This window comes from Narcine bancroftii, chromosome 14 (genome assembly GCF_036971445.1).
Source record: "Narcine bancroftii isolate sNarBan1 chromosome 14, sNarBan1.hap1, whole genome shotgun sequence".
NCBI classification, from domain to species: Eukaryota; Metazoa; Chordata; class Chondrichthyes; order Torpediniformes; family Narcinidae; genus Narcine; species Narcine bancroftii.
The window spans coordinates 33,157,582-33,171,577 of NC_091482.1; the positions used below are offsets into that span (position 1 = coordinate 33,157,582).

A 13,996-nucleotide genomic window follows, 5' to 3' on the forward strand; every position below is an offset into this window, starting at 1 on the left:
GCATGCGTAAAATTTGAATAAAACAGACGTTGAGAGCATCCAAGGTGGTGGCTGTGAGTTTCTTTGCTGTAGCTCCCGCTACATTGGTGACCCTGATGAGCCCAGACACTTTTCTGGTCTCCCAGCATGGACCCAGCTGAGATCAACACAGTCGCTGTGAAACTGCCCCCCTTCTGGACCCATCGCCCACGTACGTGGTTCGGGCAGGCAGAGGCGCAGTTTCACCTCAGGAACATCTCCGCAGACACCATGATGTTTTACCACGTCGTGAGATTGCTAGACAAGGAGATAGCAGCCGAGGTGGACAATCTCATCCACAACCCACCAGCTGAGGGTAATTACGATGCCGTCAAAAATCTCCTTCTGGGCACCTTTGGTCTCTCCCAACAACAGCATGCCTCCAGACTCCTGCATCTAGACGGGCTGGGAGACTGTACACCATTGGCCCTCATGGATGAGATGTTAGCGCTGGCAGAAGATCACAAGCCCTGTTTTTTGTTCCCCCAGATCTTCCTGTAGCAGACGCCCGAGGACATTCAGCTCCTGATGGTGACCCATGGCAAGTCGCAGCCTGTGCGGACAACCTCTGGCGCACCAAGAAAGAGAATGAAGCCACCCTCAGCCACGTCACCCGTCCAGGACCCAAGCACAAGCCAGAGGAGCACCACCCCACTTGGTGTTTCTATCAACAACGCTGGGGGACACAAGCTTGTAAGTGCAGGAAACCCTGTACCTACCAGGGTAATGACTCGGCCAGCCGCCATTGATGGCTGCAGCGGCTGGCCACATGAACAGCCTCCAGCACGTGATCAATGTCCACCGGCCGGCGTTTCCTTGTGGAACTGAGCGTCTTGCACCGACCTCGTGGTCCCACCCTGCGGGCAGCCAATGGTTCCGCCATCAAAACTTTCGGCACCTGCAGGGCACAGATCCAGATCAGGAAAGATAAATTCTGTTGGAAGTTCGTGCTGGCCTCTTGGGTGCCGACTTCCTCAGGGCACGTGGCCTGCTGGGAGACGTGAAGGAAAGACTAGTTAACGCATGTTCCACTAGGTCCACCTCGATGCCAGATGCCTGTAAGCCCAAAATAGCCGCAATCACTGCCTCCAAGGACGAGTATTCCAGCATACTCGACGAATTCCCCTCCATCCTGCAGCCACGGTTCACCGCCACCTTGCCCCAGCACAGGGTCTAGCACCATATCTCGACGCAAGGCCCCCACTACACGCCAAGGTTCAACGACTTCCGCCTGAGAAGCTGCAGTTAGCCAAGGAGGAGTTCTCTCGCCTGAAGGAGTTGGGCATCGTCCGCCGCTCTGACAACTCCTGGGCATCCCCTCTTCACATGGTCCCCAAATCTTCTGGAGGTTGGTGACCCTGAGGGGATTATCAGCTCCTGAACGACGCGACTATGCCGGACAGGTACAGAATCCCTCACATCCTGGACTTTACAGCCAACCTCCATGGCCCCCAGGTCTACTCGAAAGTTGACCTGGTTCGGGGTTAACATCAAATCCCAGTTCACGCCAAGGATGTCAGTAAGACGGCGATCATCATCCCGTTTGACCTGTTCGAATTCTTGCGCACGCCTTCGGACTTACAAATACGGCCCAGACTTTCCAGCGCCTCATGGACGCAATGGGTGGGGACTTGGACTTTGTGTTTATATACCTTGATGACATCCTGATCGCCAGTCGCGACCACGAGGAGCACAGGGCCCATCTCCGCATTGTTTGCCCGCCTGGTGGAATTTGGCCTCACAATCAAGGTGGCCAAGTCCCAGTTCAGCAAGCAAATGCTGCAGTTCCTGGGACACACCATCTCAACAGCAGGAGCTGCTCCGGCACCAGGAAAAGTTGCGGCCATACGCCAGTTCCCCAAACCCACCACCCTCAAGAGCCTGCAAGAATTCGTAGGAATGTGAACTTTTATCATCGGCTCATCCCTGGCGCCACCTGCATCTTGCAGCTGCTGTTCTCATTGACTGCCTCTAAAGACAAAGTCCTGGTTTGGTCTGAAGAGGGAGAGGGCGCTTTTGTGGCCACAAACAATGCACTGGCCAGCACCACCTTATTAGTTCACCCGCGCCCAGAGGCACACACCACGCTCTCAGTAGATGCCTCAGCCACGGCCGTTGAGGGTGTACTCAATCAGTGGCTTGACGGACAGTGGCGCCCGCTGGCCTTCTTTAGCAGGTACCTTCGACCGGGAGCTCCTGGCGCTATACCTAGCCATCTGGCACTTCCGGTACTTCCTGGAGGGCAGGCCATTCACTGTATTCACTGACCACAAGCCTCTCATGCAGGTCCTCGCGATGGCCAAGGATCTGTGGTCGGCCCGCCAGCAACGCCATCTCTCCTATGTGTTGGAGTTCACCACCAAAATCCGGCATAGGCCAGGTAGAGACAACGACATGGCAGACGCGCTTTCCCAACCGGCAATCAACACCCTCACCCCTGGCCTCAATTACACCCAGCTGGCGCAGGCGTAGAGGGAAGATGTGGAGACGCAAGCTCTCCGTACTGCCATTTTGGGGCTCCGTCTCCAGGACAATCAGTTGCCAAACAGCCCAGACACGCTGCTCTGCAACATCTCCACCGGTTCACCGCACCCGGTAGTCCTGCTGCAGTGGAGATCGCGGGCCTTCAACATGGTCCACAATCTAGCACCCCCTTCAGTGAAGGCATCGATGCGAATGGTGGTGGAGCGGTTCATGTGGCACGGGCTCAAAAAGGAGGTAGCTAAGATGGTGAGGAGCTGCACTCAGTGCCAGGCCTCCAGGATCCACGGGCATACGAAGGCCCCGATTCAGCACTTCGACCCAGCAGTCAAAAGGTCCCAACACATACATGTTGAAATCGTGGGCCCCCTGCCGGTGTCCAGGGAGGCGATACGGTGGTTGACCGGACCACGAGTTGGCTGGAAGCCATTCCAATCAAGGAGGTTTCCACCAAGACATGTGCCAGGTTCGGAATTCCGGCGCACCTCACCAGCGACAGGGGCGCCCAGTTCACCTCCGGCCTCTGAACAATTGGCGAACCTACTGGGGATTAAACTTCTTCACACCAGGCTTATCACGTGCAAGCAAATGGCATAGTGGAGAGATTTCAGCGCCACCTGAAATTAGCCCTCATGGCTCACCTCACAGATCCCAACTGGGCAGACAAACTACCCTGGGTCTTCCTTGGCATCAGAACAGCACCCAAGGAGGATCTTCAGGCATCATCTGCAGAGCTGGTGTACTCTCGTTGCCTGGTGAGTTCTTCGGCCTGGAATCTGACTCTACGACCGAACACCCGAATCTATTGGCGGACCTATGCAGCAAGCTTGCCTCACTAGCCCCCCCCCCCCCCGCCTCCTATACATCACGGCACCGGACCAGCCTGTCTTCCCAAAGAGCTGGACTCGACGGAATTCGTTTTCGTTCAGCACGGACCGCACACTGCACTTTGCAGCGCCCTTACAAGGGCCTGTTCAAAGTCCTCCAGCGGTCCACCAAGACTTTTACATTAGACACTGGGGGCAGAAAATGAACTGTTCACAGTAGACCGCCTAAAGGTGGCACACTTGGACCTCCCGCGACCGGTTCAAACGGTTAACCCCAAGCGCCGAAGCCGTCCATCCAAGTGGTGGGATGCGTAAGCAGGTTCAGGGGTGGGGGGTTTGTGGCGGCGCACTCTCTCATGGTGAACCGGTGCCATTTGTATCGCCGAGTTGCGAGGCAGCCATGAGAAGGGGGCGCCGTGGGTTCTCCTTACCCCATGGTTCTAGCCCAGCGCGCGCCTCAGGCAGCCATTATGATGTCACCACTCACGCGGCTGCCAAGCTCACGTTGCCCTTAAAGGAGTGCACGCAGGATTTGAATAAAACAGTCGTTGAGAGCATCCAAGGTGGTGGCTGTGAGTTTCTTTGCTGCAGTTCCCGTTACATAACCTTATATTTCTCCATATTGTTTTAATCTCTCATATAATCTTAATGAATTTTATGGCTCTTTTCAATAAATCAAAACATCATCAGCAAATAAATTAATCTTAATTTAAATACTTCAGAATTAACTTTAATACCCTTAATATTACCATCCCGTCCTATCAATTGTGCTCAAGGTTCAATAGCTCCTATCAATTGTGCTAAAGTTTCAATAGCTAATGCAAACAATGCCGGGGACAAAAGCCACCCTTGTCTAGTAGATCTTTTAATAGAAATGAGAATGATATTTGGCCATTTGTCCCCACTCTGGCAGAAGGGTTTTTATATAAAGATTTAATCCAACTAATAAAGATTGGTCCAAACCTAAACTTTTCCAATACTTTAAATAAGAAACTCCATTCTACCCTATCAAATGCCTTATTGGCATCTAAAGATGTCATTGGTAAGTTGGATTTCTTCTGAGAAATATGAATCAAACTAATTAATTTCACAATATTGTCTGTAGAATAATGATTTTTTAATAAATCCAGCCTGATCCAAATGAATTAAACTTGGCAAATCGCCAATCTATTTGCTAAAACCTTAACTACAATTTTATAATCAACATTTAAAGAATTAGATCTATAAGATTCATTTTTTAACAGGTCTCTATCTTTAAGAATAACTGTTATAATTGTATTAGAAAATGAATCTGGTAAAGAATTAACCTTCATTGCTTGTTTCAACACATTCATTAAAAGAGGCATTAATAAATCCTGCCCTTCCTCCAGCCAAGTCTCTGCAATGAACTCAACATCATAGTTCCACATACTAATCCATGCTCTGCGTCCATCCTTTTATTCCTTATACTCCTCACAATGACATAGACACATTCCATCCCTCTAACTGGCTACATACATGTCCCCTGCCTGTCCTTCCTTACCAACTCAGAACACACAGCATCATGCTTCTGACCTTCTGCCCTTTTCTCTGCACTCACATTCTGGTTCCCCCCTCCCCAAACTAATTTAAACCCTCCTCCACAGCTCCAGCAAAACTGCCCACCAGGTGTAGCACGCCCTTTTTGTACAGGTCAGACCTTCCCCAGAAGAGATCCCACTAATCCACAAATCTAAACCCCATGTACCAACTCTTCAGCCATACATTTACCTGCCACAACTTCCTATTTCTACCCACTCTGGCACATGGCACAAGCAGCAATCCTGAGATTACCACCCTTGAGGTCCTGCTTTTTAAACTTCTTTCTTAACTCCCTCTATTTCCTCTTCAGAAACTCATCCCTACTTCTATCTATGCCATTGGTCCTCACGTGGACCGTGACATCTGGCTTTTCCCCCCTCCCCCTCCAGAATGCTGTGAACTCAAGCAGAGAAGTCCCTGACCCTGGCACCTTATGTTAAAAATTATTTCACCAATTAGTAAAACATTTTGCTCAGTCACCATTAATAGAATTGTTGAGACATTAAAAACAAAGAACAAGTTTCCTGTAAATGTCATAATATTAAGTATCAGAATCCAAATATATTTGCAGTCTCACAGAAAACCCTGCTTTAATAACTTTTACTAATTTAACATTGTCACTGATCAAGTCCGATCAAGAATGGAACTCTAAGAAAATCAATCTTCCAAACTGAATTTAGATAAATGCAGACAGATCCTGAAAGTAGTTACGAAACTGTTTTAGTTGCTGCCACTTCTGTGATTTCATGAACTCTGATCTTTAAATCATCATAACAGGTTCACTCCAGCTCAGGAGGCACCAATTTTACCGAATTATTAATATAAAAATGCTAATTCTACTGCCTGAGATACATGTTCAATGAATCACACCAAGCAGGCAACAAAACTAATTTTGTATTTTTTCCACCAAAAATCCAATTACAATCAAATAATAAAGGTTTATCAATTTGGCAAATTTTCAATACAATTTCTTTGCACTATATTAAAAATTAATGCTTTAAAAATTAACACTTCTTCAAAACCTCCACATTAAATGTTATGACACTGATGTGAGACCATGACAAACTAATTTAACATTCTGAGGGGACTTGAAACAAAAGATATGGAATGTCATTCTGCTTACCATCTGCTGTAAACTCCCCTTCAGTCTCATCACTTGCTACATGGGCTTCATTCCGCAGCTCTCCTCCTGTTGGCAGATGATACTTTGAATTGCTTTCGAGTATTCTTGTCTGCCTTACTGTACAACATTATTTAAAATGGATGTGCAAGTCCACTAAGTTGTTGTGCACCAAGCCCCAAATAAATAGGAATTTCTCCTCAATCTGTAAACTGCTGTAATTTTAGTACTGCAAAATTCAATATTAACCTACCACGTTTCTGCAGAGAAATTAAAATTTTGAACAAATGAAGAGGATAACTAGAAAGTAAAGGAAGGTAATGTGCTGTGTTTCACTACTTGTCAAGAGAATTATTGATTGGAATAGCAAGAGTATATCAACAATTTGGAAAATTACAATTTAATATTAATCTGTATCCTCAATCCAAAACATTCAATGGTGAAATGCAAAACATATCTAAAGTATATATTGAGAAATGTGGCTTAAATGACCTATTTTATGCAAATCCAATCAAAACACAAGGATATAGAAATCTGGTGTAAAAGGTTGTACATAATAAACATTTCCATTTGCAGTCACTCTCATTTATTTTGGCATTCTGCTCCATTTCATCATTGTCATGTATTTAAACCACAGAAACTAGATCTCCAATCCAGAAAGATCTGTAAGAGTAGCAACTATTTCCACTGCCATCAATTTGCTTTCCCTTTATTCCCCACTTCTCTTGATCTTGTAGCTGTAGCAGGAAATGGCCGACCAACCCACCACTTGGTTAACACAAAATATCACCCATCAGAGCCTTTATAAATAAATGCTGCAAATGAACATCTCCTGATTAGATTGAGCATGAAAGACAGGGAAATGGGTAAAAGTGTGTTCACAATACAAAAAGGGACAGAACAGTAACATTGAAATAAAAACACACAGTTAATGCTGGGGGAACTCAGCCAGTCTCGCAGCATCCACAGAAGGTAAAGATAAATTACAGAGGTATCAGGCCTGAGCCCTTCACCTTGTGTGTTTTTACTTCAATCAGAGCATCTGCAGACTTCTGCGCACTGAACCAACATTTTTCTGGGCAAATCTCTTGCAATGGGACTACTTATTTTAAAATCAACTCTTAAGAATTTCAGTAATTGAAACAAAGACAAGACGAACCAATGAAGCACCACTTTTCCTGAAAAATGTAGTGATTCATGTTACCGAAATCTCAAAATACATAGCATCCTGCTAGGGAAGTTTTTTAATGGACTCTATTATCCATCATTTAGTATTCTCCTGGAACCTTCAAGTCACTAGGCAACCATTATTCTTTCCTTAATTTTCATTCCAAAATAATTTTTGCTTTTAGGTTATAGACAAAGTTGAGATAAAGCAAATTTTGCTGATGAGCTTAGGAACCATAGCACTAGCTCTTCTGAGTGAGTAATAGATACAGAAAAATGTTGCTCAATTTCAAAATGAATAGTTCAAAACAACCAAGCAGGATAAATCAAGACATAAGGTAGAAGAGAACAGTTCATCTCTCAACTCTCCTGCCACTCAATATTTTTGCTGATCTTGAACCTAAAACACCATGCAATGTTCAAGGTTCCTTTATTATCATGTACTGTACTTAATTACAAGCAAAATTGTGTGTATTTATGCCCATACAGCCACCAGAGACATACCACTTGCCCAGCACACCTACCTAGAAAGGAAAGAAGCAAATGAGAGTTTCTTCAAAGACCAGCAATCTCTCTTGCCTCCCTATCCAGAGGTGAACAAGTGCTCCAGGAATCCAACTCACCATCATCAGCTCTTGATTCGGATCCCCTGTTATGATTACAAGATCCTCCAGGAGTCCTGCTCTCCACTGGCATTCTCACGAATCCCAATTCCAATATTAAGTTGTCACAAGCTAATCTCCAGCAGCTCAAAGACAACGAAGAGCATGGTGTGAGTTTGTCAACCTCTAAGCCTCTTGCTGGCCCACTGCAGTTGTCTCCTACTCTGGCAAGGTGTTATCTTATTCTGGTGCCCCCACCACTCTGCTGTTTGCCTAGAGCCTCCAGCACTTGTGGTCTGAACTGCACCATCCTACGCATGGATCTCTGTGAGTTCTCTGATGTTAAAATAAACATTGACGACCATGTTCTACAGGAAGAGTTGCATTTCCTCTCCTCCTAGGTCTGCATCAGCGATGCCTCTACCACTACTGTAGCAGCACCAGTGCTGCCACTTTTGCAGCAAAACTGTTATTTTTGATTATTCAGCTTGTTTCCACTTATCCAAAATGCTCAGGACTGGACGTGTATCAGTTAACTGCATTTTCCGGATATCTGCTGCCAAGTTTAAGCAGAAGAATTCTTGAATCATCTGAAGAAATAGAAGTGGATGTAGGCCAGGTGACCTCATGCTTTCTATGATATTCTGTCGGCAATCCTGCCCAGTGCTCGAGGTTCCGCTCAGATCCCCGACACTTTCTCACCGCCATCGCAGAACCTGCCTGGGAGCCCGAGGTCTCCTCTCGGATCTCACACACCTCCTCACCGCCTCACCGCCATTGCCGATTCTGCCCAGGCGCCTGAGGTCCCTGCTCGGATCCCCGACACTTTCCCATCACCGTGGCCGATCCTGCCCAGGTGCCCGAGATCCCAGACACCTTCCCACTGCTGTCATCAATCCTGCCCAGCACCCAAGGTCCTCGCTCAGATCCCTGACACCTCCCCACCTCCGTTGCGGAAACTGCTCTCCAACATCACCCCATCATCTTCGCAGAACCTGCCTGGTAAACTCCAGCCCTGGCCGCCAACTAACAGTGCTCCCGATGCCACAGTTGCCAACCCGAACCCTGGACCTGGCTGCTGACCCAACAGAGCTTCCAACACCACAGCCCTGAACCTGAACCATGACCCTGACTGCCAACACAAAGGAGCTCCTGACGTCATGGCCTACAACCCAAACAATAGCCCTGGCCGCTGAGCCGCCGGAGCTCCCGACATCACGGCTGCTGACCTGAACACTGGCCCCAGCCACCGACCCAACGGAGCACATGACACCACAGTAGCCAAACCAAACTCTGGCCCCAGATGCCAACCCAATAGAGCTTCTGATGCCTTGGCCGCAAAGGGTTCAACCACCGACTCCAGTGTTGTAGCAGTCCACCTACCTGCAGGAGAATCCGGCGCTGATGCCACTGACTCTCATCTGAGCCCTGGCTACCCTCGGGCTGGAGCTTTCAGGGACCCCAAGGTTCCAGCCCAGTATCATCAGAATAATACTTGTATAGTATTAGCAGTTAAAACAACAACAAAAAACAAGGGAAGATTTTTCAAGCATGAAAGTAATTCTTACCTTGAGTACACAAGAGCGCCGTTGAATTCAAAATGGCCACAACAGCATGTCAGAGTCCCACTTGAGCACGGCAGGTAAAAAAATAAAATTTCTTTCAACTTGTGACATCATGTCGCTACTGAAAATTTTCGTGGATAACTGGTATTTTGTGGCTTTCAGATAATAGGAAAAGTACTGTATTACTTAACTTGTCCCCATAATAATCAATTTCTTTAATATCCAGAAATTTATCTCTTATTTCTTAAATGGAAAAAGAAGAAAGCCAAGAATGTAGAGCTGAATATTGATTAAAAAAATAAGTAGACCACTGGATAATGCAGAGTTTTACAAATGTAATTGGGCTCAAATGACAAATTAAAACAAAAAATCAGAAATTAAAACCTGAAGTAAGTGCACATCAAAGCATACATCTCCCTCTGCAAGAATTGGTGAACCAAGAGTAGATTGAAAGAAATATGTTTGACCAATCAAGAATTCCAGAATATAAGACTTTAGTTGAGAAGGTAAAATGGAAAAACTGGTATAAGTAAATGCAGTACCACAAAGCAATTCTATAATTAAACAGTTTCAACCAGTTGAAAGATATTAGAATACAACTGCTGCTTAAAAACGTTGACCTCAAGTCAAGCACCAGACGAGGTGAGAGATACAATGTTCAATCCAACAGCAATCAACTTACCTACATCTGTCTTATTATTATAAATAACAAACTGATTTAAAATACAGCTCTAAAACATTCAAACTAATGGGGTAGCCTAGGCTCCTCAGCCTAAGCACAATTTCCCAGACAGAACTTCATCAGTTCAGCAAGCCAAGTAAAATATTCAGCTGAATGGAGCACCGAATAGGCCATCAAAAATATTCCTTACAAAGAACATTATATAAAAGATCCCTGAAGATAAATTTGTCCTCCAATAGAAGAAGATTCCTATTAATTTTTAATGATTTAATTTTGTTCTGTGTATAGAGCATAAATGATCAATAGGACAGTTTTTAGACTGGTCTTGCACATACCAACCAAATTTACATCCTTCAGAAAATGGGCATCTTTCAAAAGTGTTTCAATATTGTTTGTCATTATTGGAATTCACATCATTCTGAATAGTAGCAATTCCAAATAATCGTAAGAGTTGGAAATGTAGAGTTAGTGTAAAGATCTAAAGATCATTACTGCATCAGCCATCTTACAGAATATCATAGAAAGCATGAGAGGTCAACTGGCCTACATCCACTTCTATTTCTTCAGATTTCAGTTATTTTTCCAAGTAGTTCTGAAGGCATGTAATTTGTATGGTTAACAGGTAGTCAAAGACCAAATGCATACAAATATACCCTCTATATGGTCTTAGAGGATATATTTGGAAGGAGAAACCAGGAAAGGACATGCACGGTAAATGGTAGGGAACTGAACAGAGAAACCTGGGAATACAGATGCATAATTCCCTGAAAGTGGCATCCCAGGTGGATAGGGTTATAAAGTGAGCTTTTAGCATATTGGCCTTCAGAAATCAAGTATTGAGCCAGGAGTTGGGATGTTATATTAAAGTTGGATAAGACATTGGTGAGGCCAGATTTGGAGTACTGTGTGCAGTTTTGGTCACTTAACTACAGGAAAGATATCAATAAGGTGAAAAGAGTGCAAAGAAGATTTACTACAATGGTGCCCGAAGTTCAGGAACTGAGTTACAGCAAAAAGTTAAACAGGTAATTAATAGGAATCTTCTTCTATTGGAGGACAAATTTATCTTCAGGGATCTTTTATATAATATTCTTTGTAAGGAATATTTTTGATGGCCCATTCGTTGCTCCATTCAGCTGAATATTTAAAAATCTATTGCAAAAGGTTATTCCACGGAGCGTACAAGAGTGAGGGGAAATTTGATAGCGGTATTTAAAGTTATGAGGGAATTATACAGAGTAAGTGTAGACAGACTTTTTCCACTGAGGGTAAATGATACAAACCAGAGGACATGGATTAAGGGGAACAGTTAAGGGGGAACACGAGGGGGAATTTCTTCACACAGAGAGTGGTGGGAATGTGGAATGAGCTTCCAGCTGAAGTGGTAAATGCTAGCTAGTTTTAATATTTAAGAAGAATTTTGGCAGGTAGATAGATGGGAGAGGCATGGAGGGCTATGGACTGGGTGCAGGTCAGTGGAACTAGGAAAAAAAATGGTTTGGCAGACTGGAGGGGGCAAAGTGGTCTGTTTCTGTGCTCTAATTGTTCTATTTGACACAATCAGTAATATTCAGACCAAATTAATTTTTATGACTGTTACAATCATGCACCAAAATGGTGAAGCTGATCTGTTTTAGTCCACATTTGCAGTATTGTGTACAGTTCTGGTCACCATATTACAGGATGGATGTGGAGGCTTTTGAGTGGGTGCCTGGATGCTACATAGATTACAGTGCATTAGCTATAAGAGGTTGGACAAAGTGTTTTCTCTGGACAGTGACCTGAGAGAAATATATAAAATTACAAAAGGGGTGGACAGAGTAGTCACTCTCATTGTCAAGGTAGAAATTAGATGGCATAGCTTTAAGGTAAGGGGGGGGGGGGGGGTACATTTTTAAAGAAGATTCACAAGGCAGATCCTACCCCTGCAACCCCCACCACCACCACAAACAGGGATAGGTGACTGGATACACTACCAAAGTAGGTGATGGAAACAGATGATAGAAATATTTGAGGCATTTAAACAGGCATGTGAACAGGCAAGGAATGGAAGGATTAGATCTTGTACATGCACTTGGACAGAGTAATTTGATAACAAGGTCAGTACAGATATCACGGGCTGAAGTGTCTATTCCTGTGATGTATTATGTCCTACTTCTGACAGTGTCCTCAACCGCACTACCAGATGGAGTCTCTGGGTGCATATGCAAGAACAATTCAGTTATTTTGTTATACTATATATTTTGCCATCCCATTGTAGCTATGGTGTACACTATAGCCCAATTGTAAAAATAACAAATCAAAATTTCTACTAGTCAGCTGCTCTGAACACATTCTGACACCAAAATAAACGCACAAGGTAATCTGGCCAGAATAGTTGATAGATTATAATTAGAACAATAAACTACATGATTTAGCAGATGGTTTACAGAAGTTACAGAGCTAAAGATACAGAAGAATTGGGAATAAACACGTCAACAGGATGTCATATTTCATCAAAAGTATTGAAAAGAATGATTTGCAATGCTGAAATGTCGGATGCAAGAATAATTTTTTTGTTGGTGCATTAAAGGGAAAAGCAATTAATCCCACATCTTTCCAGATACCAAAGATCAATAAGTTTTCCTTAAGCAGAGTACAGTGGAACTCCATTATAATGTGATAGTTTGGGTCAAAAAAAAATTGCATCATGAAAAAAGCGGGGTCGCATTAAATCGGGGTTCATAAAAAACAGCGTTTTCAAAAAATACCTGCATTTGCAATCATCTTTTTATTTCTTACAATCATCATTTTATTTCTTTAAAAAACCAAATGAATGATTTTTGCTTGAATGCAGTAGGTCCAAAGAAATCCAATGTGCTTCTAAGCTTGGAGGATTTTTATGTTGTCCACATTCTGGGTCTCAAAATACTCATGGCTTCAGACATTTTTGGGGGTGGGGGTGGTGGAGGGTCCTCATTACCATTCTCCTATAGTAACGTAATGGATGATCTCGGAGTCCGTCTGGTGCTCATAGGTTGAGTTGGGCATTCGTCATCAGCAGAGAACCACTGGTGTAAGTCCTCTTTGCTAATTTCAAACAGCTTCTGCGCCTCACTCCCCTCTTCGTCTGGGAAGCCGTAGAATTCTTGCTAATCATCATCATCTTCTTGATGGATTTTCGTGATCCTCCTCCCAGCGTTTTTCCACACAAGGAGCTGCTCAGCCCTTCCCACCTAAGTAGCAAACTTTCTTAATATTCATGATTTTCAGATAGCCTTCCAGTATTGTTGATTCGTCTACAATTCTATGAATTAATTCACACCTGTAATTCTGCTTGAACACGGAGATGATCCCCTGATCTAGGGGCTGGATTTTAGATGTAGTGTTCTTTGAGAGGTAAGAAACTCAAATCTTTCCTTCAAGGCCTACTAGGTTGGCAGCTGGAGGGACATTTGTTAAGCAAAAGAGCTTCACGTTGACATGGGCGAGGAAAATTTGCCAATCATGAGTGGTTTTAACTTAAGTTCCAGTCTCGTTAACACAAAACAACAATATCACGTGGTCTTTGTATTGTTTGAACCCCTCATGTCAATGGGCATCAACTTTGCTCGACAGCGTGTGGTCTGGGATCATCTTGTAGTAAAGGCCTGTTTCATCACACTTATACACTTGGTCTTTGACGCAGCCACCTTCTTCTAAGAGTTTTTAGTTCTGCTGGGTATTCGTTGGCGGCGGCAGTATCGGCTGAGCAAATTTCTCCAGACACTAATACTTGAGAAATCCTGTGACAGCATTTAAACTGGTCTATCTATCTATTACTAGATTAGAACTGTGACATTTCTCCAATGATCAGATTGTGAAACATCTCGGCTTGAGCTTTGAGAATAGGTCCGGAAATTGGAAGGCCTTCTGAGCATGTTTGAACAAGCCACTCGTACAGGGCATCATCGAGGCTGACATCTTTGGCTGTCTTCATGCGTTTGGCTTTTAGA

General features: G+C 44.3%; 1 protein-coding gene across 6 annotated transcripts in view; it reads right to left on the reverse strand.

The window, feature by feature from the left end:
- The window catches only part of LOC138749510 (general transcription factor II-I repeat domain-containing protein 2-like), a 182,216-nt gene that overhangs the window by 30,791 nt on the left and 137,429 nt on the right, over positions 1-13,996 (reverse strand). For all 6 annotated transcript variants that reach the window (XM_069910937.1, XM_069910936.1, XM_069910939.1 and 3 more), the window contains one exon: positions 6,010-6,075. In XM_069910937.1, coding sequence (XP_069767038.1) covers positions 6,010-6,075 — 66 coding nt within the window. The remainder of the gene's footprint in view (positions 1-6,009; positions 6,076-13,996) is intronic.